The sequence below is a fragment of the Thunnus maccoyii genome, chromosome 5 (genome assembly GCF_910596095.1).
Source record: "Thunnus maccoyii chromosome 5, fThuMac1.1, whole genome shotgun sequence".
NCBI classification, from domain to species: domain Eukaryota; kingdom Metazoa; phylum Chordata; class Actinopteri; order Scombriformes; family Scombridae; genus Thunnus; species Thunnus maccoyii.
In genome coordinates this window covers 12,496,070-12,519,976 of record NC_056537.1, presented here as the reverse complement: position 1 = coordinate 12,519,976, position 23,907 = coordinate 12,496,070, and the positions used below count along the sequence as shown (strand labels likewise).

Genomic DNA, 23,907 nt, shown 5'->3' with positions numbered 1-23,907 from the left:
TTTGTGCGTGGTTGTGTATGTGTGTATGAATACAAGTCAGGCATATCATTAGAGAGTCTACTGCATGAAGCTGTAACTATATGATGTAACAATACTGTACAATGAAGCTAAAATGTCACAGTTACTGTCATTAGTAAGGACTTCAGTGATCTGTTTCACACAGGCCCTATTAGGGTCAATTTAACGCCTTGCACAAATAGTAAATGCGTAGAGTACATTAAATGTTGACTTTGCTGGCCTTAAACACTTCATTGCAGTTAAATGACTGATCTGATATTATTTTAGTGTTCTAGCTTAATAAAATGAAAAATGAATCATACTACTTGTTTGCTCATTATATTCACATGTAGAGCTGAATCGATCAGTCAGTTAATTGATTGATTAATCAGTTGACTGAGAAAATTAGTTGGAAAAAAAGTAATTTGAAAGCAAAAATGCTGAAAATGTACTTGTTTCAGGTTTTCAGATGTGAATATTCACAGATTTTCATAGACTTCTGACAAAACTAGCAATTTGATTACGTAAACTTGAGCTGTGGGTAATTTTATGGACCAAAAGATTAATTGATTAAATGAAAAAATAATTGAAAGATGAATCCATAATTAACCATAATTGTTTGTTGCAGCCCAAAAGGATTAAAGCACTAACAGTGATCTCCATGTTATATCATTATACATATTAATATTGAGGTATTGGTTTTAAAATATAACTATATTTAAGTTTGCTAATACTGAGCCATGCTAATTCCTGTCTGTTTGTTTGATCTATAATGCTTTCTTTATTGAATTCCAGAAATGTATTTCACGATCTTGGTTGTGATGTAAAAACACAGATACCTTGGTTGAGGATTTTATCCATACAGCTGACCCCTACTCACATGGTCTACTTGTTGTATAGATGTAGTACTGAACGAGATCGCACATGAACCTATTAAATACTGATCTACCGTCGCCTTTACATCACAGTCGAGGTTCATCACACTGGCTTGAAAAGTTGTTTTCTTGACATATTTCCCCTTGTCTCTTTGCATCTAGCCACCCACTTTACATTGTATGTGTTTTGTTCAGTGAGCATGAAAATTGCCCTATTTAATGACACCCTCCCATGCTTCTCAAGATGCAATGTCTCGAGAACCTCTGAGAACGACTCACTGACCCTTCCCCTAAAGACTCTGAACTCCATAGAAGGTGCGGCTTTAAGTGAACAGCAGATTTCATTATAGATTTTTGGTTTTATCCCTATTGTATTGGACATTGTTATGTGCTAATGCTGTAGGGCATAAGTGATTGTTTGTCCAGTCCTAAAAAGAGCATCATTGTGCGCGTGGCACATATCAGTCACTTGAAGGCCAATGTTGACCTATATATGAAGACCTGGGTCAAAAGAGGGGCGAGCAAGCCTCAACACACGGTAAATATCTAGTCTAATGAGCCTTAGTGCAGCACCCAGTGACACGACATGCGTCAGACTGTGGCACACACAGATCTAGCCAAGAGGAAACAGGGTTTTATGTGGTACTTGGATGATCTCTTCAAGCTGAAACATTGTGTGTTTGTGGTTGTGTAATGTAGACTACTGCCTTCTGAAAAAAAAAGTCATGCATGAAACCTTCACACATGCTCTACAGATTTAGTCGAGTCTCACTGCTTAATCTTGCTCATACTGTCTTTTTTTTCCCCACACACACAAAAAAAATTGGTCTAAACTGATGAATGCATTTTCTAGTCGAGTTGGTACGCATGTTACATTGGACAGGACAGACAGGAGAGGACAGGAGAAGATGGACTGACTCCCAGAGGGGGGGAGGGAAGGATGCAGAAAATTCAGTGTGACTCTAAACCTTATTATCTTTGCCTTGATGACTCCAATGGTGCAGGAATCAATACAGCCTGACTGGCTCCAGGGGCACAGGGCCCACTACAGGAAGCGGATATCTCCAAACTATCCATTATGGATGAGAGGAGAAGTGTAAAGATGGAAAAAAAAAAAGGAGGAGAGAGAAAGGATGGAAGACGGGGCCAGATGAGAGGGATAAGAGGGTGAAAGGACAGGAAGGAGGGATGAGAAGAAGGGGAAATGAAGATGAGGAGGAGGTGAAGGTGATATTTTACAGCAGGGCATCGAGCCTTGCAGCTGTTTGTGTTTTTGTTGTAGTTCAGCTGCCTCAATGTGACTGGTTCCTGCTGTTCCTCCAGTTGGTTGCAATGTTTATTTCCAGCTGAGGGAACGGCCACAGCCCTAACAGCTATCAAAATTAAATTGTCTTCTTCTCGCCCACTCACAGCTTGTTCTCAACCCTGCAACTTGCCAAGATTTTTTTGTATCACTTCTTCTTCTCCTTCTCCTCCTTGCAGCAGCATCCTTCCCATCGTTCTTACGTATCCCTCCTCGCTGCAGTTATTTCTTCCACTCCACTCTGGCTGCTATGCTCTCTGGCAATACCCTGTTTCACATATGCAACCCCAGCCCCCTCCTCCCTCTGTCTCTCTCTCTCATCACTCTTGTGGTCTCACTCCTCCTCCTCCACTGTGATGTGAGGTCACAGCTGGGGAGCCCTATGATTTGACAGCTAAATGTTTATGTGAGGGTGCATTCATGTGTGTGTGTGTGTGTGTGTGTGTGTGTGTGATTGAGGGGGCTTCTGTGCCACTGAGCGCCTGTGATAGAAGGGGGCAGGATGCCATGACAGCGGTTGCTAACCAGCACTACCAGACTAGCAGTATATCCAGAGGCATGCTGTAGCAGAGAGATATACAGCTGACTCCACTGCTGCCAACGCCAACGGGACCGTAGCTACAGGCGTGTTGGGATGCGTCTGCTTGCACCTCAGGGCTGTGTGCTCGGGAACAGAGGTGGGTGACAGAGTGGGCTCACTGTTTCGTTTGTGTGCGTGCAACGTGGAGGAGCCAGAGAAGAGCGGAGAGTTGGGAAGTTTGCCGGCTTCTCTTGGGTTATTGTAAGCGTGTGTCTGTGTGTGTGTGTGTTTCCCGGCACAGTGCTGGCTCCGAGATTCTGTCCTCTGCAGAGGGAATAGCTCATTATCTGCCTCTCAGAATAAAGCATCCTACCTCAACACTGCAGTGCTGCACACTGAAAGGATGAACCTATTGAAGCATTATATGTGTGTGCTTGTGTGTGTGTCTTTTAGTTTGAAGGTTGTATTAAGGAAAGGGGTGGTGGCTGTCACAATATCTGTGTCTCTGTTATATCTCCTCTCTATGTAAGTGCATCATGCAAGTATTTCTGAGTCTTGTCACTTTGATGTTTTTCTTACTTGAGGCATTGCTTGCACATGTTTGAGCCACCAAGACAGCTGTTCATACTATATTCATCGCTTAATATCTCTTTTTATAAAACTACTGTATGACGTGTCACATTTTCAATGTGTGATTTATTCATATCAAGGCTCACTTGGAGGCATTTTGTCCTATAAGCCCAGTGTAGCCTATCAGGGCAAATAGTAGTGTGGCTTCGTCATCATGTATGCTGTGATAATGTCTGTCCTATATGTGCATTGTTCTCTCATGAATGTTGCATTTGTAGGCCTTGAGTGTTAGAAATGTTGCTTTGTGTTATGTTTTTCCAGCTCAGAAGCTGCTCTGCTTCTGTAACACCATATGACGGGACCTTTAGGCTATTTAATGACTTTCTATGCATGATTTTACATTACTTGGCTTGTAACATCAACAGCAGCATAAAATGTTCCTCCACAACCTCAGAATTCAGAGTCTGTCTTTCTGTGCTTTGAGGAATTCATATGAGAGCCAGCCCTGCATGTGCAAAAGGTTTTTTGATTAGTAGGCCATGTTGATTGATGGGTAATTTTCAAGCAAAGAAGCAAACTGTATGTTGACAAAATTTGCACCAAGGAAGTAAATCAGATGACAACCCAAGGTGAAATGACTTTGGCTTGAATTTTCTAAACGTGTGTGCCCAGCTATTTAGTATAAGTAATGGAGTTCTACAAAACACATTTTTTCGGCAAAGTTTGAACAGTTTTTTGAACATTTGAATCAAACTCCGGTGACAGTTGTGGAGTTGTTTGCTGATGTTGCCAGGCTGCTGTCAATCTCATTTGATCAAAACACACAGTCATGATGAAGCAGATGAGTTTTTTTAGCAGTGCTAGTTAGGAACGATAATGATGGTCTGTGAGTTGGTCGGTCCACCACTTTGATCCAGACTGAAATATCTCACCCTTCAAGATCATCCGGGAAATGGGAATGTATTTACAAAATTCCATGTCAATCTATTGACATGAAAAGACATTCACAGTTCCCACATGATGTATCCCAATGACTGGTGATCCTCTGACTTTTCCCACACTTGTGAACTATAAGTGAAATGTCTCAACAACTACAATGGGTAGCCATAAAAATTTGGAACATACATTCACAACTCAGCCAGGATGACAACTTTAACTTTGATTGTTGCTTATTTAGTCACAGCTATTTAATGTAATAGAGAAATGCGTTTGGGTATTGAGTGTTAATAATGTAGATGTTGTAAAACATGAATCACAGCTGGTAAAATTAGTTCAGTATCAGTTTTCTTTTTTCTCTTGTCTGTCCTATCAGCAAATGAAAGCAATCTGATTGTGCTGCACTTCCTGCCTCATGCTCCAGCTGACGTACTCTAAAAACTCCTCTTGCAACAAGAGCTAACTGCCTTTCAAGGTCTCTTCATTTACCCAGACCTCTTAGCACTACTCATATTAACATCCAGACAAAAGCGTTTTTTTTGGGCAGGTTGGGCCAAATTGGGCTCTTCCAAGTCACAGGTTGTCTAGCTTGTTCTGCTTCTATTCTTTTCAACTGACTCATTGAGCAGAAGTAAAAGGCTTTGAAGGAAGGATCAGATCTGTACAATCAGGGGCAATTTACTTTGGCTTAAATTCAAGCCACTGAGAGAGTGTAGTCACGTCTGTCCTATTATCAGTCGACCATAAACAGCAGTAATAAACATTATGCAAAACAAGTTCATGTGTTCATGTGTGGCACATGAATAAACTCTGATTCACTGACCTGTTCTTAACCTGATGTATGTGAGGTGAAAGTTCACTAGTTATTTAGCAGGACGGCGTTAACAATAAACACATTGCTGCTTGCTCTAACACCTACACATTTACACACACATGCACCACTTCGGAGCCAAAGAAACACAAAAGGCTATTTGCAGGAGTAAAACCAGTTACACATGGTCAACAACTACATGTCTGATGGGAGGACAATCAATGAAAAAGATTCATTGTGGACCACTAAGTCTCTGTAGAAAGTCTGTTTGAGTACAGGAAATGCTTCATGAGGAGTGTCATAGAATATGTATGTGTGCATGTTTCTGTTCTTCCTTTCATGCATTCAGTCTCCTCATTATGCTGCTGACATGCAACACCACATCAAATGTGATCATAGGGAAAAGAAACCAGGGCACAGCAGATTTCAGACAACTGAAAGACTTATCACAAATTTGGCACTTGCCTTCCAACAGTGTTTAATGGTTTTATCTAGTCTATGATGTCATCAGACCCAGTTTAAAATGAATTTGCAATAATTTTTCATGTTTGCCCTAACCAGTTATAGCAAAAAATGCGTAGAGTTTAACGATTTACTGATTTACATGATTACATGCACAATCAATCACCTGCGGATCATAATCGGCCGATAAATGCTGTAAATAAATAATAGGTGAATGGAAGATGATTTTTAATTTCACTGCTCATGATCACAAATTAGAACGAGTTCGCAGAATGCCAAGTTGGCAATGAAAAACTCCTCATGCACGGCAGGTGGGATATTGGATATTTTACTGTTTATGCTTTCTGTGCACTTTTACACAGTGTGCTATTGTTAGAAAAGAATCTGAGCAAAGAGCACTTTCAAAATGTGACCAGCAGCCCCCACTTTTTAAAAAAAATGTTAGCTTACGGTAAGTATCAGTTTTGGAAAATCCAATCAATGCTTCCCTAATCTACAATGCATTTGTTCAATAAGCTGTCGGTGCAGACTGTCCAATACTGGTACCCAAAACTCATAGAAATCCATATCTAACTGAAACAAACACTAACGATTACCTGTAAATGCCAAAGCTTTTTTTTGCCTGCTGTGTTCATAGTGGTATTGTGAAACTCTGTTTACTCGCTCTGAATGTACTGCAGTTCTGTAACATAGACAGTGGAGAGGAAATGATCCTCTTTAATTCCTGTCAGTGGAGGGATTGTGCTGAGTCAGAAGTCTTTTGTAAATGAAAGTGAAATGAAGCCAGCCAGACACAAGCCTTATGCTCTGCCCCATGTTGTATGCTTCCGAGAGATATGCATTGCATTGCTTTTGATTAGCGAGAAAGTTCATGGTTTATGAATAGTAGCGGAGTGCCTGCTAAAAGGCAAAAATGGTACCCCCCCTGCTCCTTGGCACAATTCCTCTGACTTTTCAGTGTCCAGTCTAGCTGACATAAGTGAAAGCTGTTAGATTGGATTCGGTCTGAAGCATCATCCGCAGCTCTCATGACCTCATCCATTAGCTTTAATGAATTGAAGGTTAAGTGCAGACATTTGAAGGTTTGAGATCTCACTGGATACATTTTATTATGAGTGCAATGACTTTGTCTGCTTTCAGCACTCAAAACACATTGCTTCCGTCTCTTGCTCTCCACAATCCCTTTTATTTTCTGTAATCACTTATGTAAGTTGAATGACCCACAAAGTTACTCACAGCTTTAGATAATACTGCAGGATTTTCCCTTAACTGTATTTCCTAATGCTTCAGTCCTGTCTGTGTCATTCCCAAGCCCTGGTGTAATTTAAGGTCATAGGAGTGAATGAAGATCAATTAAGATGCCTTTCCTTCCCTCAAAGCGTCAGCTGGACATAAATTGCCCGGTAAGATAAATGGTAATAGGATACGGTAGCTGGAAAGATTGGGGAGCTCTGCATGATTAAACAGCATGAAATTCAATAACTTCAATCAATTCATTGCCTGGTGTTTTGTTGTCCCAGCACAAAGCCTTTTTTGTTTCTTTTTAGAATTATCACACAATTTATCATGTTGTCAGCTGGCGGGGCGGGGTCCAGTCAATACCAAGTCATTTATGCTTCTGTATGTGGTAATACAAACCTAAAGCTTACTGAAACAAGGACACATTTGTTGTGTGTGCCTTATAAGACTCCAACCCTCCAAAACCTACTCTAATGTCCCCTCTACCAAATCCCTACAGCTCTTGCTCAGCATTTTCTCAGTTAATACAACCCAAAGGCACTATGTGAGAATTTGTATTATAGTAGCTGCCTCCTGTCCCCACAACACAGCAGACACCATCTAAACCTCATGTCACCACACAGGCCGAGTAAGAATTCACAACTGGGAGCAGCTGAATAATGTATATCATCTATTTACTGTATTGTTTGTCTGTGAGCAGTTCTCAGCTTCACTCTACCTCTCAGTTGTCTTTCCACTCCAGGAAATGTCAACGATGAACCTTCAGTCAAAAAATCCACTCTATTTTGAACTTTTGAAAACCTTACTCTTCCTGTAAAAATGTACTTATTTGTGATTGTAGCCTAACCAATACTGGATTGGACCAATACTGGGTTATGGGTTCAAACCCACCTGCCTGCTGGGGCCTTAGAGTTTGCATCTGTGCCTGTGTGGATTCTCTCCAGCTTCTTCCACAGACCAAAAACATGCAGGTTAACTGACAACTCTAAATTGCCCTTAGATGTGAATGGTTGTCTGTCTCTATATGTCAGGCCTGTGATTGACTGGCGACCTGTCCAGTGTGTACCCTGCCTCTCGCCCAGTGTCAGCTCCAGCTATCTGGATAAGCGGTATGGAAAATGGATGGATGGATGGATGGAGTTATATATTGAACACTGAACATAATTTCAAATATAATCCTGTTTTCCTTTTATGTTTGCCTTTATTACTAATGGAAACAAAGCTTTTACAGCATCAGAGAGCAACAGAAATGAAGAGTTAGTTGTCTGGTGTTTGTCCCTGTATTAAGATCAGTTCAGAAGTGACAACATAGTGATAGATATCTATCCTTTGCTTTGCATATAGGTGTTCAGGTGACCATTGGGTGAAAGATTGCACCTTTAACAAATGGAAGCTTTGAGACATTGAATATGCTCAGTCATTAATAAAAGTAAAGTAAGTAAAAGTTAACGTAATCCTTCTTCTTTAAGTATCTTTTCAAAGAGGCAGGATAAAGGGACTTCAAAGAAGGGTTCAATTTGGCTTTCTTTAGTCAGGTGAATAGAAAAGGAGAAGAGAAATACAGAATTAAAACGAACTACAGAATGTGTCTAAGGCTGGGAGAATTACATCAACTTTTCAGTGAGCTGTCCATATCACAGCAGTAGTCTTTCATGTCTTATTATTACTTACTTGATAGAAGTTTTTTTCTGCAAAGCATGTGTTTTCTTGGCCTCCTCAGCAAGGGGCATCTTTTCCAGGAGAAAAAAATGCTTGCCCTGCGACAGTAGAGGGGATAATGATTATGACAGTGCTGATGATGTGTCTGGCCTGCCGCCAGGCTAATGATGAGAGTGTATTTGAGGGGACGGAGGGGAAGGAGGGGGGCGGGTTACAGTTGGGGGAACAGAGAGAGAGGAGGTGTTGTGAAATTGTGTGTGTTTGGGCTAGAGTGTCTCTGCATGTGTGAGTGTGTGTGAGTGGGACAGGAGGGCTTAAAAGATTAAACCCCAGCCTGGCCACAGTCGAGGAGGGAAGACCCCTCTTTGGAGCGCTCTCACTGCAGGGAGGCTTCTTCAGTGGCGTCCCATTTGCATGGCTCCCTGTCCTGCTCAGGGAATTAGCCTTTTCTTTTCCCATTGTCCCTCCCTCCTCTCTGCACCTTGGAGAGAGTGCCTCTGTCCCACAGCATTACTTGTTTCGGAGGCAGACAATGGAGCGGAGTATTTAGGACACTTGGAAGGGTAGTCATGTTGGAGGGGATGGGGACACAGGCTGCTAAGTAGCTCATCTCGTCACATAGCCACTGGCATGATAGCTCTCCACAGCAAGGTAAGCACTGAGCAGAGTCACACACACACACACTCCGTGCCCTGATTGTTTCAATGTGTGTCACTTAGAGCTCTGTGTGGTGATGGTTTTCCTCTAATAGGTAACCTCCTCCTCCTCTTGACCATAAGGCAATTAAGCGGGATGTTTGTGGCTTATTTTTATGATTCCATTTTAAACATTCCCTTTGTCAAGTTAATCTGTGGCCTAATGTTGGATTCACACCCTCTAATCCAATAAGGGAATGAATGGGGAACGTTGTGGAGAAGACTAGACTTAGATTAATCTTTCTATTATTTGCAATTTATTGTAGCTACCCTATGCAGAATAAATGCCCTGTATTCACACTTTCCCTCCGAGACCTTTCTTTGTGCAATCTGAGGGCAGTGATTGTTTTTCTCAGTATACTTCTGGAAGCTACTCCATAGACTGCTTATGTTAAATTGTATGGGTTATTATTGTTTATGTTTTGTTTTTATTCATGTTTGTTTTTTTTAAACATGTTTCAAAATAAAGTTTATCAGATCAAATCAAGCACTAATTGCTATATATGAACACTTCTCTCTTATCTGCACAGCTGTGCCGTCAAGGGTAAGCAGCACTCCTTCACCTAATAATTACAGTCCTTTAAAGTACAGTGTATGGCCATCATTGAATGGGGGCCAAGATATATAGCTTCTTAAACATGTCACTGCTCTCCTATAGAAACCTCTTAGCCAGTATCTTTATTGAACAGATGTGGCATAAAGTAATTAAATTGAGTGCTCTTTTTTTTTATAGATTGCAAGTCTCCTGTGACCTTTGCCTGTATGGAATATTTATCATAAATGATGTGACATACTTTCCTTTTTTTGGGAGCCCATATAATGTAATTTCCAATAGTAATAAAGTAAGATCTGCTGGCTCTGTCTTGGACCTGACAGAAAGTAACACATACTTTGATGGTTGTTGCTCCCAAAGGTCAATACATTTCAGTGTTATGAAAGATTACCTTAACATAACAGGACTCGGAGCCCTCAGCCGTGCTCGCTCGCACATAGGCACAGCTGTGATTTGAGCTGAAGTATGCTGACATGCTCATAATGACACAGGTAATATTTAACAGGTTTATTATCTTAGGTAAGTCTGTTAGCATGCTAACAAGTAGCGCTAAACACATAGTACAGCTGAGGCTGATGGGAATGTCATTAGTTTTGCAGGTATTTGGTCATAAACCAAAGTATTGGGAAAATTGAAACTTTGACACGATGATAGATGAAAAGTCATCAAAAGGGGATCACTGGTTAGTAGGATTCATTCTCTGGAGATCATCGACGTTTCTACCAAATTCCATGAAAATCCATCTAACAGTTCTTTAGGTATTTCAAAGTAGGACCAAAGTAGGGGACCGACATTACCTTCCCTAGAGCCAAGCCATAAAAGAAATGGACAGAGCACCGGTATAAATCACAACTTTATATCCTACGTCGAGATGTGTAATCATATACTCACTTATGATATTAATGTTTTTTGCAGATACCATAGTTTGCATAACTGATTTGAGGTTAATGTAATTCATACAACAGTCCAGCTCTATTTTTTTATGGATTGAATGACTGTTTGTCATTGATATTCAGGTCAGCTGAGGTTGCTGAGCCTGTGTGGCCCTGGGGGGCATTGTGTTGACTGCAGGGGTCGGGATAAATAGCTTACATTAGCATGACTGCTTCTATTGGCTGAGAGACAGAGAGAGAGAGGGAGAGAGAGGGGGGAGAGAAAGGGGGAGAGAGACAGAGTGACACAGTGAATAAGCCATGAATGGATCCTCTGCAGCTGGATTACATCATGAATAATAGTTCATACCGAGTGTGTCTGCTCTCTGGGTTGGGGAGGCATTGAGGGGTTTTTTTGGGGATGGACAAAAATAACTAACAGTCTAAAGCGATCCATCATGTAATACATCAATAAAACAAACAAGAGCCTGAAAATTTTAATTCAGTCTTGAATCCATTTGTAACAAAAATTGAAAACATATTATTTGTTGCAGGCACTTTTTTATTAGATTTTAATATATTTTAAGGTATCCCTGTGATTCATAATTAGTTAAAGCTAATTCTGAGCGTGCCATTTTCTTAATCAATAAAAAAATCATCTATAATCGTACAATTTCTAGGATAAGAACAAGATGAGCATGGTTTCAGCTGGTCCTGCTGAAAAAGAAAACATTTTTAGATGGTTCTGTTCACCCAAACTGCTAAAATGAGACAGTGAAAAGTGAATTCTGGTGAAATCAAGTTGTTGTACGCTGAAAAAGAGTAGTTATTTTCTCTATCAAGTGCTGAACCAGTTCCTGCTTAGCAACAGGGGGCCTGTGCAGTTCAAAGCATGTAAAGAGCATCTTTATCTGCAGGTGTTATTGTGTGTGTGTCTTGGGGTTACTGCTCTATCTGCTGTGTAATAGGCTTGGATAGCCTATGTCTACATCCTTTATTTAATTGAATCATTCTGTTGGACTTCTGGGAGATATAAACCTGTTTGTCTGTAGTGAAGTCCAGGCTTATTTTCCTCACAGATAGAAGATGCACTCCAGTGTAGATAGAGTGTATCTTTCAGAGCTGAGGTCATATAGATGCTCTCCGGCTCATTTTGAAATCAAAATCAATGATTTTGTCATAAATAATTCATAGGTAAGACTAAATGTATCACCACTACTCCGTGGTAGAATAACACTTGATTCAGCATGAAAATGAAATGGATCAAAGCTTGTGTTAAATTCTGGGATTTGTGTAAAAACACAGTATGTAGTCATACCAGGTGTCTGATTGAATCAGGTGCGAGATGTGTGCTGTTTTCTGTTTCTTTCCATTTAAGAGAAAATCACATTGAACCACATTTTGAAACGAGGTTACAGCAAGTTTACACCAACTGTGAACTGTAAAGAAGCTACAGTACATCTTTGGTGACACTACAGCTGAGATTTTCTGCTGTAAATAGCGAGACGTTAACAGCCTGGATGAAGGAGAACTGTGCTTGTTTCTAATAGAATTGCTTTAAATCTATTAACTAAATTAATTCTGGATGGAAAATTAAATGATCAAACCAGTTGACTCCCAACTCCTGCAGCAGACACCAGTAGAAGCGGTTATACTGGCCAGCTGTTAGGTGTGCGCATACATAATTTCATGAATGTGAATCAGAAAAACAGCAACTGTTCTCAGCAGATTTCAGATAAATAAAGCTGAAAAGAGATTGGACAATAATGCCCCTTAAACCAGACTAAGTCGCTGCTGCCTCCATCAAATGATGTCAGACAAAAATATCTCACAGTTTCATTTTAATTTAATCTGGATCAATATTCTTGTCCATGTCTCGCTTGTTTTTTTTCTCAGCAGCATTTGGGGATGATACTAAATCTTATCTGCAGTATCATATCACATGATTTTAGAATGAGTAATCATCAGATAGCATAATAATATTGGATTCCACATCTCATGTCTCAGTGTAAGTGCTAATAAATTGTCCTGCGGGGGCATAAATAAGTGAATCACACAATAACCAGCTGACTCTCTTCCAAAATTTATGGTCAAATTTGACATTTTGGAAAATATGCTTATTTACTTTTTTGCCTAGAGTTAGATGAGAAAATTGATACCACTCTCATGTCTGCACAGTTTATTCCTAAAGCTATTGTCAGCAGCTGGTTAGCGTAGCTGAGCATGATCATTGGAAATAGGGGGAAACAGCTTGCCTGGCTCTGTCCAAAGGTAACAAAATCTGCTCACCAGAATTTATGCTAAGCTATGCTCCAATGTCAGAAAAAAATTGCCTGTTACAATTTCTCCAAGCCCAAGGAGATGTAAAACCCAAAGATATTTACTTTACAGTTGGAAGTTGGAAAGAATTAATGTTTTTCAATTTTTGGTCAATAAATGACTGATGCAGTTAATCCCTTATCACAATAGTTGCAGGTTCATTTTCTGTTGATTGACTGATAGATGAATTGACTAATTGTTTTAGCTCCTAACAGCGCTTCCTGTCTTTACTACATGCTAGAAACGTTTACATCCTTATGGAATTGAGACATTACCGGGATGCTGCAGGAGCTGACACTGTCTCTAAGTGGTGCACATTTTCCCTTCTTCAACTGATTAAGACCAAGCCAGCGTTAACCCCATCTTAGCTTCCCTCTTGCGGGATTATCACAAATCTGATGTTAATGACTGATTGTGGTGGTGGTGTTGATTGTGTCTGTGTGTATAAATCGTAGTGGCGGTGGTGGGGGGATGAGTGGGTTTGTTGGTGCAACATCTTGTTTTTGAAGTCTACCACTCTGACCCCTCCATCATCCTCTCCTCCACCCGATCCTCTTTTGTCTTCATTCCTCCTCCCCCACATCACTGGATCTGCCTCAGCTGATAAGGGAAGACGTTTCCATAAAGTTCCACACTCGATTATGCGGCGCACATCAGGCCAAGCACAGAAAAGGAGGGGTTTCACTCACTTTCGCTTAGCCTATAGCGCCCTAAGGGGGTTTTGGGGTCATGATAAAAAGCACAAATGAAAGTATTGGTCATTGGAGTGCGGCGGTAAAATCTCTGAATCTGCCCCCTGCAGCCTCTATGCGATGTAATATGATTTCTGATTTCTGAGTGATGAGAATTTATAGGGGAGTAAAAGTAGAGAGAAAGAGATTGAAATTCAGTGAGCAAAGCTTGCAAAGGGAAAAAAAAAAAAAAGCTCCACGACAAGAAAAAAAACACCAGAATCAAACCAAAAGCAGTAATAGCTCTGGCAGCGTCTAGGGTGTGATTTATGGGGGAGAAGAAATGGCCTTGTTTGAGGGCTGTCTCAAATGGGCCTCGTGATTTACTGTGATGACTGGAGCGCTGTCATCACATGCATTCAGGCTGCTAAGATAGGACAGGAGAGGTAGGGGGCCCCATTAATACTGATTATAAGAACATGCTGCCTTTCTGTGTGGTGCTGGTCTGATGGTTTTTTACAGTGTATCAATTCAGTGACGGTTCTTAATGTGATAGATGGGATACATGGTTGTTTCGCTATGTACTGTGATGCTATAATAAGGCTCCTTGCTATTTCCTCTAATCTCCTAAGTGCATCTATTAAAATCATTTATGATTTATGAGTTACAGAAATTATACTTACAGTAGCAATATAGCTGTAGAGTGAAGTAGATGGAGGGAGGGAAAGAGTGAGTGACTTTTAATAAACTTATTTTTTTTCCGTGCTTTTTCTGACTTCAAAAGATGAATGTCTTTAATAGATCAGCAGAGCACCGTAGTTCTTCGTTCCACAACAGCAGTGTTGTTCCAGATTAAAATGAGTGTTTGCATAGTTTCATTGCCGGTCACAAAAGGTCCCCCGCAGCACACAAACTGCTCCTTTTGAAAGGTGTTGCTAGGATACAGGCCAGCATGAAGATGAAATCCCCTCAGTATTGCTTTCCTGCAGCTGTACAGCTCGGACATTATGTCCAACTTATTGTGCGTGCACTGTAGATGCATGGGTGTTTCTATATGCATGTACATTACGCCTGACCATTTGTCTTTTTCATTTTTTTTGCGTCTTAGAGTTCTGTGTGAACGATTGCGTTTGTGTCATGCAAAGCTCACATATTACACGGTGTCTCTTCTATCATTATCCATTTTCTGTAATAGGACTCTATTTGTCTGGTGAACGCTGAGGTCTCAATCCTACTGTCACACCTCTGAGTCTCCGCCAGCTGAGACCTCAGGCTGTGCAAAAAGAATCAATAGTGTCTGCCTCATGTTCAATTACACTCTAATCAACACACCCATCCAGCACAACCTGGGAATGAATGGACAGGTTGGCTAATATTGAACTGCTGTTCTGCACTGTGATACAAGGAAAAGGTGTTATATTAGGTTGTGAGTTTTGACTGAAAAAGAGTGCTCGTCATGAAGCACTGGAAATGAATGACGGTGACAAAAATCATGGCGCAAATAAAAGAGTTTCTTTCTCAGCTCTTAAATTGTCAAAAGACTCAGTGTTATGCTAAGAATTTACACACTCATTGTTTTTATCTCACCTGCACCTGGCACATCAGTTTTATTTAGTAAAAAACTAAAAAGTGTTATGTTTAATAAAACTAATAATTCTAAACACTTCAAATATTTCCTGTTTGATCTGATTTATAATATTAATTATATGTAGAACATGAACATCATGAAATAATAGTAATAATCTCTCCTCTCGTCTCTGTCAGTGCTCCTGGTGTTTCCTCACCCAGACAGCTGTTGCTTTTCATATTGTGTTACTGGGCGTGAGGTTGAGAGCTGGTGCCATGCTGGTGTTTATTGGTGTGGTGTTTACATCTCGAGGGCAGTGAATGAGCCGTGGGATGCCTGCTCAGAATGCTCAGGGTTTCTTCTGGCAACTGTCCAAATGTCAATCATCAAGCGTAAACCTATCAAGGAGCTTGTACCTCGGGGGCTGACAGGAAGCAGAGATACTGCAAAGATGATGCGGGCCTGTGGCACTGTCGATTTGCGGTCCGCATGGAGGCAGAGATTGGCTGGTACAGCTTGTCATGTGCTATGACATCCTGAAACAGAAAACATCACATATATAGTAAGGCTGCCATGTGAGGCGTATATCTTCTGTTGGTACTAATACTGATTTCGACTTTATCCTTTAAAAGCTTTTTTTCCTGACTTTTAATGTGAATATTGGTTTGATGGGAAACAGGCATTCATGTTTTGCTGCACCACAGACGCAGCCAAAACAGATCACGCAGTTCATTGTTTAACTGGTCATCAGCCTCTATATGCAGAGCCAGTTTATACAGTACAAGTCAAAAGTTTGGACACACCTTCTCATTCAAGTGAATGTATATTGTGAAACTAAATAAATAGTTAACACTGTGAATTCACATTTTTAGCAAACAACATGTTTTTTATAAAGATTTTTCCATCATTTGACTCTCTCTTTTTTTTTTGTCTTTTTAAGGAAAAACAGGAGGTCCTGCTAATGTTCCATCAGCTGAGCTTCTAGCTGTAACCCCACCAGGTGGTTCTCACTTCAACATCATGCTGCACCTCACCCTGCTCCTAGATCTCCTGCTCCTCTCACTCTCCCTTGCAGGTCAGTAGCATGCTGCGCACATTCAGTTGAAAGGGAATGGCTAAATCAATTCTCAGAATGTGTTAAAAGATATTTTGAGATACTGCATTACTACTACTGCTGGATGAAAGCCTCACATCTCTAAAAAAAAAAAAAACAGACTTTGCACTCCTTTTTAGTGTGGCAGTCATTCTGCTTTATATAGAGCTCTTGATTATTTTTATGACCCGACGAATGATTATATTTCTCAGCTCACAGCTAGAGTTCAAATAAACATATGTGAATCTCAGAGTTTTGACTTATTTGGCATCAGTGATACATAAAAAAATGTGGAAGTAGTTCAGCAATAGTAGAAGTGTGCTCACAGAGAATTTTCTTTTCAAATGTTGCCCTTGAGCAACACTCAGAAATCAAAGGAACTATGCTCGCTTGAGCTTGAGCTAGCTTGACTCTTGTATGTCCTTCATCTTTCAAGTATCAATGTCCAAAAATCCAGTTGTCAGAGATTCATTTGATGCTAACAAACTTTCAGTGCAATATGTCCCATACAGATATGTATGCCCATATAGCAACTATAGAAACAGACAAACTTTGATTAGTGGCTATAGCCTCAAAGCATAAAAAAATCACACAGGTAGGAGGCAACTTGGATAGTAACACACTTGTCAAAACTGAATTGTCAGTCCTTTCATGCATGGGGAGCAGATAAGACAAGGCGCTAACAAGCTGCTAACTGCCAGCTTCAAAGGACATAGTAAATGTAATGATGTTGGCAGTTATATGTTTCACTGACGACTGTAAAGATGTAAGATGTAAATGTGATAAAACAAAATTAGACCCAGATACATTTAAGGTATGAGACACATCTGAAGGCTCACTGTAAAAGGGGCAAAAATTGTAGAAAAAGCTGCAAAATTTATGTGTATTTGATAGGCCAGGCTTGGCAATCGCCTGCCTTGGAGGGCTTCGAGTTTGCAGGTTTTCATTCCTTTTTTGTGAAACTGCTGTGCAGTCAGCTATGCTGGAAGCAAAGTAAAGTGGACAGAACACAGCAGGCCTGAAAATGACCTGTCTAAAAAAGATACAACCTCCTCTGTGTTCCCATACCTTGGGCTATTCTCTCTTGTTTCCAATTTGATTTCAACATGAACCAAAAAAAAAGAAGCTTGGATTGAGAATTCTTTTGGTTTCACAACTCATCTTTCTCAAATAGAGTTTGAAATCTAAGGGATTTATCTTTTTTCCTCTTTTCTTCCCCCTTTTTCCATGGGAATATACTTAAGTCATTGTTGCTGAGTTCACCAAACGTTTTGACAGCACTACAGCTAAAGCTTAGGATATCCTACTCACAGTGCACTCACATACGGCTTCAGAAAAGCATTGGGCAGATAAACTAAAGCTTCATTTATACTCCTTAGCGAGCGCGTACACGGACAGCCGCGTACACCACGGACAGGTAGTTATTCTGTTTATACTATCTTCTAGAGTCCGCTTGGAGGACGCGTTCCACACATTCACAGTAGACCAGCATCTACAGGAAGACAGTGTTGTGACCGCGTAGACCGTTGTGGACAAGTCCACGCTGTCACAACAAGTTAGAGATATGCGTATATCTGCATAGAGCCTACATGTACACCCTCTGGTGACAAAATTTGCGTCACACGGACCCTCGCAGACTCACGGACTCGCAGACACAGAAAATATAATTTTAGCTTTACACAAACACCATATACAGTACATGGTTGCATTGCACACATACAATACACTCAGTACATAGAGTCTAACTACACAGGGCTGAACTGGATGGCTGTTCTATCTAAACAGACAGCAGCCAAACAGCAGACTCAGGTCATTACTGAGGGTAGAGAACATTGGCTTGACATTTTTGTTTAGCCCCAACAAGGAAAAAGTTTGATGGTTAATGTGATGACAGCAAAACAAGAGTCAAGCGCACACGATCCTACAACTAAAGCATGGAGTGAGTGTTTCCTATACAATTATTGTTGAAGCATCAGGTTGCTGGGATTGTTTTCTACCTTCTGTAAATGTACAGTAGCGTGTTACGTGAATACAGCAACACATAGTATATAAACCCATTCATCTAAGGCCAACCACAGTTGCTTTGAGTTTTGTATTTTATGGTGAAGGACAGGATGTAGTAGATTCCACTGAGTTGGCATTTAGCCCGAGGTAGTCTTTCAGTCAAAAAGCAGAGTTCCCAGCCATTCATCACATTCTCAGAAGCTAAAAAGGATTCTATCAAAGACCTGCCCTGCTCTGAAGAAACCCTCTGGATCATACCTTTTAATCCACTTTCAATTTATCCTGTGAGAATTGAGAGAAATACACCCTAAAATTTAAGAACACAGGAAGTAATCAAAATATTAATATTAGCATTCATATATGTGCAATGTCATGATTAAATATGCTGACATGATTTCCTTTGTTAACTGTTACAGATGCATCGATGCATGGGGAGGTACCTGACTTTTATGGAGGTAAGACTTGATTATAATAACAAATAGTAATTGTTATTTCTTCCAATGTCATAAAAAATCTTCCTGTACTTGTACTGTAATGTTAGCAGAGTTTTCAATAATGATGAAAATAGATGGTTTTGGCCAGTGTTATTCCCTGAGTGAGTCATTCAGCAGACACACATGTTTTAGCCATTCCCATTTCTCTCCAGCTGAATGTTGCACAATGCACAACAGGTGTTGCAACACCACAATTTAGCCAAGAGGCTCTGCCAATCACTTCATTCAAAGTCAGAGTCGAATGGAAATGCAATTCACAGCTTTTGCCCTACATTCACCCACTATTTTTTCATTTGCATCACTGTTAATGTCCATAGAGTTCTTTTGTGGGACAGGATTGAGCTGTTGTCTGTTTCTCAAAGAAATGTATGTCAGTTGCGATAAGGTTTTGAGCTCAGGGCGACCAAGAGGTTACAAAGAAATGTTTAATAACCAGAAATGTTGAAGAATCTACAGACGTGTTTTGTCAAGTGCCCTTGAGGAATTCACAGGATTCCTAGCTTCTCATTCAAACCAAGACCAAACAAGTAAACACCTGAAGCGTGATTCCTGGATAGCACCATGAGTCAACGACTCATTTCCATTTAATTGTTCAAACCAGAGACAAACAAGCTGCACCTATTTAGGCAGCTTTGATGAGGTTTTGACCTTGGAGTTCAGAGGAGCAAGTATGCTGTGATTCATGGTCAAGGCTACGCCACTAGATCTGTTTGAGCAGAGTAAGGCCAGTGACTTGTTATTGCTTATTGTATTATTCTATATTTAAAACAATTCTCACACAAGAGCTTTGACTGACATTAAAGAACTCCTTCAGATATGTTTTAAGACATTTAAAATACTTAAAAGACATAACAATTCTTAAAAGTGAAAAGAAAAGCTGCTGTTTTAGTGTTTCACAATTTCCTGTTGTCTTTCCAAATTTCCACCTACACTACTTAATATTCTGCTGTTTTACAAAATACAATGAGAACCAAAAAAACACAAACACAAATAACAGAAGTATGTCAGCTCTAAATAGGCCTCAATTGCGGCTCTGCCCTGCCTCTGCCCAATGCGGCCCCTGAGGTGGTGAAACGACAATAGTATCTGCCTGTCAGGACTCGTTAAGGGACAGGCAGTGACAGACGGCTCCCTTTCTCATGTTCCACAATAGGACAGGACTAATGAAAATCTATTTGGAGGTCATGTTTCTTTTCCACTGTTGCTATTTCTGTATTCCTCCAACTTGCAGATGTACATTAATCCTACTGGAGATGGTTAAAATCCAAGACTCCGCAGATGAGTCAAGGATGGTCATTAGAGCTAGAAACTGTAGTAGAGCTACTGTGGGGCTATGTGGGTATGATGGATGAGATGGATGATATAAGGCTGCATGACTAATTTATACATTTTCTGAATGTATTTGTATAATTACTTATCCCTGAATGTCTCATTGTGTATTTATTTTTAACCCTTTGGGATTTTCATACTAACCCATCCATTATTGCGGGTCATTCTTGAATATCAGGGGACAGTCGTGGGGTAAGTCAAGTATGTTAGCGAAAGAAAGATCAAATGTTACACGTTGAAGCTTTGATTTTCAAAACTGCATCTCTATTCATTAGTTTAAATGTCTTACTAGTTTATTTAGATGGGTTGAATAATCCATATATCCATAATTGAGATATGATCAATCAGAGTACCTTCCTGTTCTAGTTTATAGAAGCAGTTGTTACTGTACTGTCCGTGTTTACTATCTGCATAAAATTTGTTCAATGTGTGTAACTCTGTGGGGGGAAAATAAAGTGGAGGCAGACTGTCAGCAAGTGGTAAATTGGAAAAAGGAAGGCTTGCTGATGTGTTGCTTGGGAACAAGTTATGATGCTGCATGCAGGTTGAATTGTTGATGGATCCAGAGAGGAGAGGAATCATTTTTTTCTGTTGGTCCCTCCTACATGTTTTCACCCCTTTCACTCTCTTTTCTTCTCTATGAAGAATGGGCTGTAGATTATCTCTGCAGTCTGTGTACCTGTATGGAGTGCCTGAGTCTCCTTAGAGTGTCATTTTCTGGACATGTCGACATAATGTCCACTTGTCTGCAGAATGAACACAGCATGATATAGCCGAGCCTGTGTCTAATGTTTTTGATACTGCACACATCAGTCCGATAAATAGAAAACAGTATTTAAGGTCATACAGCACTAAAATATGTGAGAAAATGCTGCATAGGATTTATAATTTTGAACTCTTTGTCAAACTTGGACAAAGATGAAAGCGTTGTCATAGGAGGAGGCATAGTCAATACCACGCTCCTCAAAGGCCGCAGTGCCTACATTGTGTAGGCGCCGCAGCCTTCCAGCTGGGACACACTCAGAATCCCTCTTTTTTCTTACAAGTGAAAAAGTGATCGTTCAGCCCACAGCGATGTTAATTCCCATCATTCTGCCGTAAGAGTGATACTCCACTCATACTATCTGTCTCTTCAGTACCAAACAATCACCTCCTACAGGCTTAAACAGCTATAAAAAGTTGATTAGATTTCACAGCATTGAAAAAGTATCACAATGTCAACAGAGACTCATCAAATCACTTCTCAGCTGTCCAGCCATATGTCAAACACTACTAAATACTTCAGACAGATATACTAACCTTATTAATTCAATGAATTAACATCATAAAATTCAGTATTTCAACTATCAGTTGCATTTATTCAGTCACGGGGAGCCACAGACTCAGTTTTTGGTTCTACAGCAATCCCTTACCCTGCATTTCTTTTCATATAAATGATCCCACTGAGTTCTATGCAGTGTGGTAATAGAGATTTTTAATATCTAAATACTTTGTATTGACAGGTAAGATGTGACCTTGTTGAGCTTTTGAGCAAGTGTGCATGATGGCTTTAGTGCCTGCCTGGCAGTGTTTTTAAAGATTTAGATATAGTACTTTGGGGAGAATACGAGTGTATGGGACCTGCTGAACAGATGGATAAACAGCTTGAGAGGTGGATTAAGCTGCAGGTTGATTTGTTGAGAAGTTTTCGTGGACTATTTGATACTTTTCATGGCATGAAAATCCATTGTTGGTGACTTGTGTCCAGGCTGCTGTTTGCCTCGAAGAAACAAGCTACAAGTGAGTTTTTGATGGTCTGAAGACTGATATTTGGTCAAGTATTAATAATCTTAATATGCATCTTGGCCTGTGGAAACCCTTGGGATTAACCTCGTAATACAGTGTATCCTCTCTGAATACCTCTGCTCTGTTGCAGTTGCCATTTCAGACAATAATTCGTTTTGACAGCAGTTGTGATAGCACAGCTGGCACTACACTGAGCATACTCTGTCTGACACCGACACTCTTATGTCCACACCTCAGCAAAATAATTAGGGTTGCAGTGACACAGAATAATTGAATATTATTTATTAAACATATAAAATTTAAAAAAGTAGATTTTTCACTCTGGAGACAATTTGCTTTTCCAGAATGCCTCATTATGTAGCTCAGGGGCTTGTGGGTAATTATTGCTACACTGTGCTTTTGTTGCCTCCAGGAAACAATATGTTATCTGTCCCACTTGGACACACTCTTGGTCATGCAAACAAGCCAAGCTGCAGATAGCACACAGCTGTGTGTAAAGTAAATAGGATTGTATTCTTCTGGGACTGTGTGTAATTACAGAATGTGACTGTTTAGATATTAAAACAAAAATGGAACTATAGACTGTGAAACAGCTGGAAATTTAGGAAAAAAAAACATTCAACAAATTGGACTGATTATAGTTGTTGTATATTTTATTATGCAGTATTATACAGTTTCAAGTCAACAAATCATTGTCATGCACCTAAAATTATAACTAAACCTTAATGAATAATTGATGCCTCATAATAAACTGATGCTAGGGAAGATAGAAGGCTCCTAAAATAACAGGCTATGGTATTTCAAATTCAAATGAAAGTCTAAACTTACCTACTCTTCAGCTGAATAGGAGTCTGTTTGATAATGAAGTCTGTCCAGAGGAAGATCGCTTCCAGCAAGCCCTGGAGACACATAGCCTCAGACTACTGTGTGTGTGTGAATCTTCCGTCCTCTCTTTGTACAGATGTGGCCTTTATTGAGAGTAACTGTCCCTCTTTCTTTCTTTGTGTGTGTGTGTATCTGAGAAGATCTCTCCATTGACTATTGTGTAAATAATTACTCGCCTGTTAAACAGGTCAACTCAGTGCATCCACAGTCAAGTAGTGCCAAAAGAGGAATAAGAGGAAGGGTTTGATGCAGGGAAGAAGAGAACTTGAGAGACACACAGATTAGGAGAGAGAATAAAACAGAGATTTGGAGAGTGGTGCAGAGTTGGAAAGAGATCTCCTGTGTTTTGGACAAAACATATCAGGCATGTTTGGATTGAGGGTGGAAAGAGTTTACGTGTGAATTCACTGGGCAACTGAGAGTGGGAGGATTTGGGAGATCGAGAAGGAGAGAAAGAGCGATGATGAGAGCATTAGAGACAGTTTTCACACGACTTTCTGTTTCCTGTAGTTGCCTCCTGCTTATTTTCTTGACTTTTAATGGCTCATAGCAGGTCCAGTCCAGTGTGACATGATTGATGTGGCCAATAATTAAATAGACTACTACTTACTCTTTTTTTGCCCATCATTACTTTCCAGGCATGCACAACAAGTACCAAAACAGAGGAACTTTAGAGGCACTTTAAGCAAATCAGATGAACTGTGGCTGCCCCCATTTACATCTGTAGTCTTTGTATATCCCACTAATTTGAAAGATTTGGAAAAAATCTTGCGCCATGAATGGGTGTACCAAATTTCATGGCAATCCATCCAATGGTTGTAGAGACAAGTCAGGGGATCACTTACATTCCCTGACCTGGTAGATTGAATGTTAGGATTCAATCCACCAGGTAGATGTTGAGATAATTTACTGGATACATGAACGTTTATTACGAGGCTAAATGAAAAGTTAACAGATCACCAAAGTCATCAGGTCTACGGAGACCACGGATATCTGTATCAAATTTCAATGCAATCTTCCTAGTGGTTGTTCAGACATTTCATTAAATGTCAAAAATGTCAACCTCATGGTAGCACTAGTCAGGGGGTCAACAAAGTCAGTAGGATACATTGTCGGACCATGCATTTCTGTACAGAATTCGAAGCCCATCCATGCAATACATGCTGAGATATTTCAGTCAGTATCAAAGTGATGGACATACATACTGATAGACAGACCAACAGTGCCTTGCCTAGAGCCATGCGGCTAGCGTGGCTAAAAACTAGAGT

General features: G+C 40.2%; 1 protein-coding gene across 9 annotated transcripts in view; it reads left to right on the top strand.

Moving 5' to 3' along the window:
* The window catches only part of LOC121897459 (contactin-1a-like), a 71,176-nt gene that overhangs the window by 21,598 nt on the left and 25,671 nt on the right, over positions 1-23,907 (top strand). For 6 of the 9 annotated variants that reach the window (XM_042411969.1, XM_042411965.1, XM_042411968.1 and 3 more), the window contains 2 exons: positions 15,990-16,124; positions 18,563-18,601. In XM_042411969.1, coding sequence (XP_042267903.1) covers positions 16,070-16,124; positions 18,563-18,601 — 94 coding nt within the window. In that variant the 5' untranslated portion in view covers positions 15,990-16,069. Of the gene's footprint in view, positions 1-2,739; positions 2,853-15,589; positions 15,612-15,989; positions 16,125-18,562; positions 18,602-23,907 lie in introns of those variants that run through there. The other 3 variants (XM_042411963.1, XM_042411964.1, XM_042411971.1) reach the window with 2 other exon arrangements.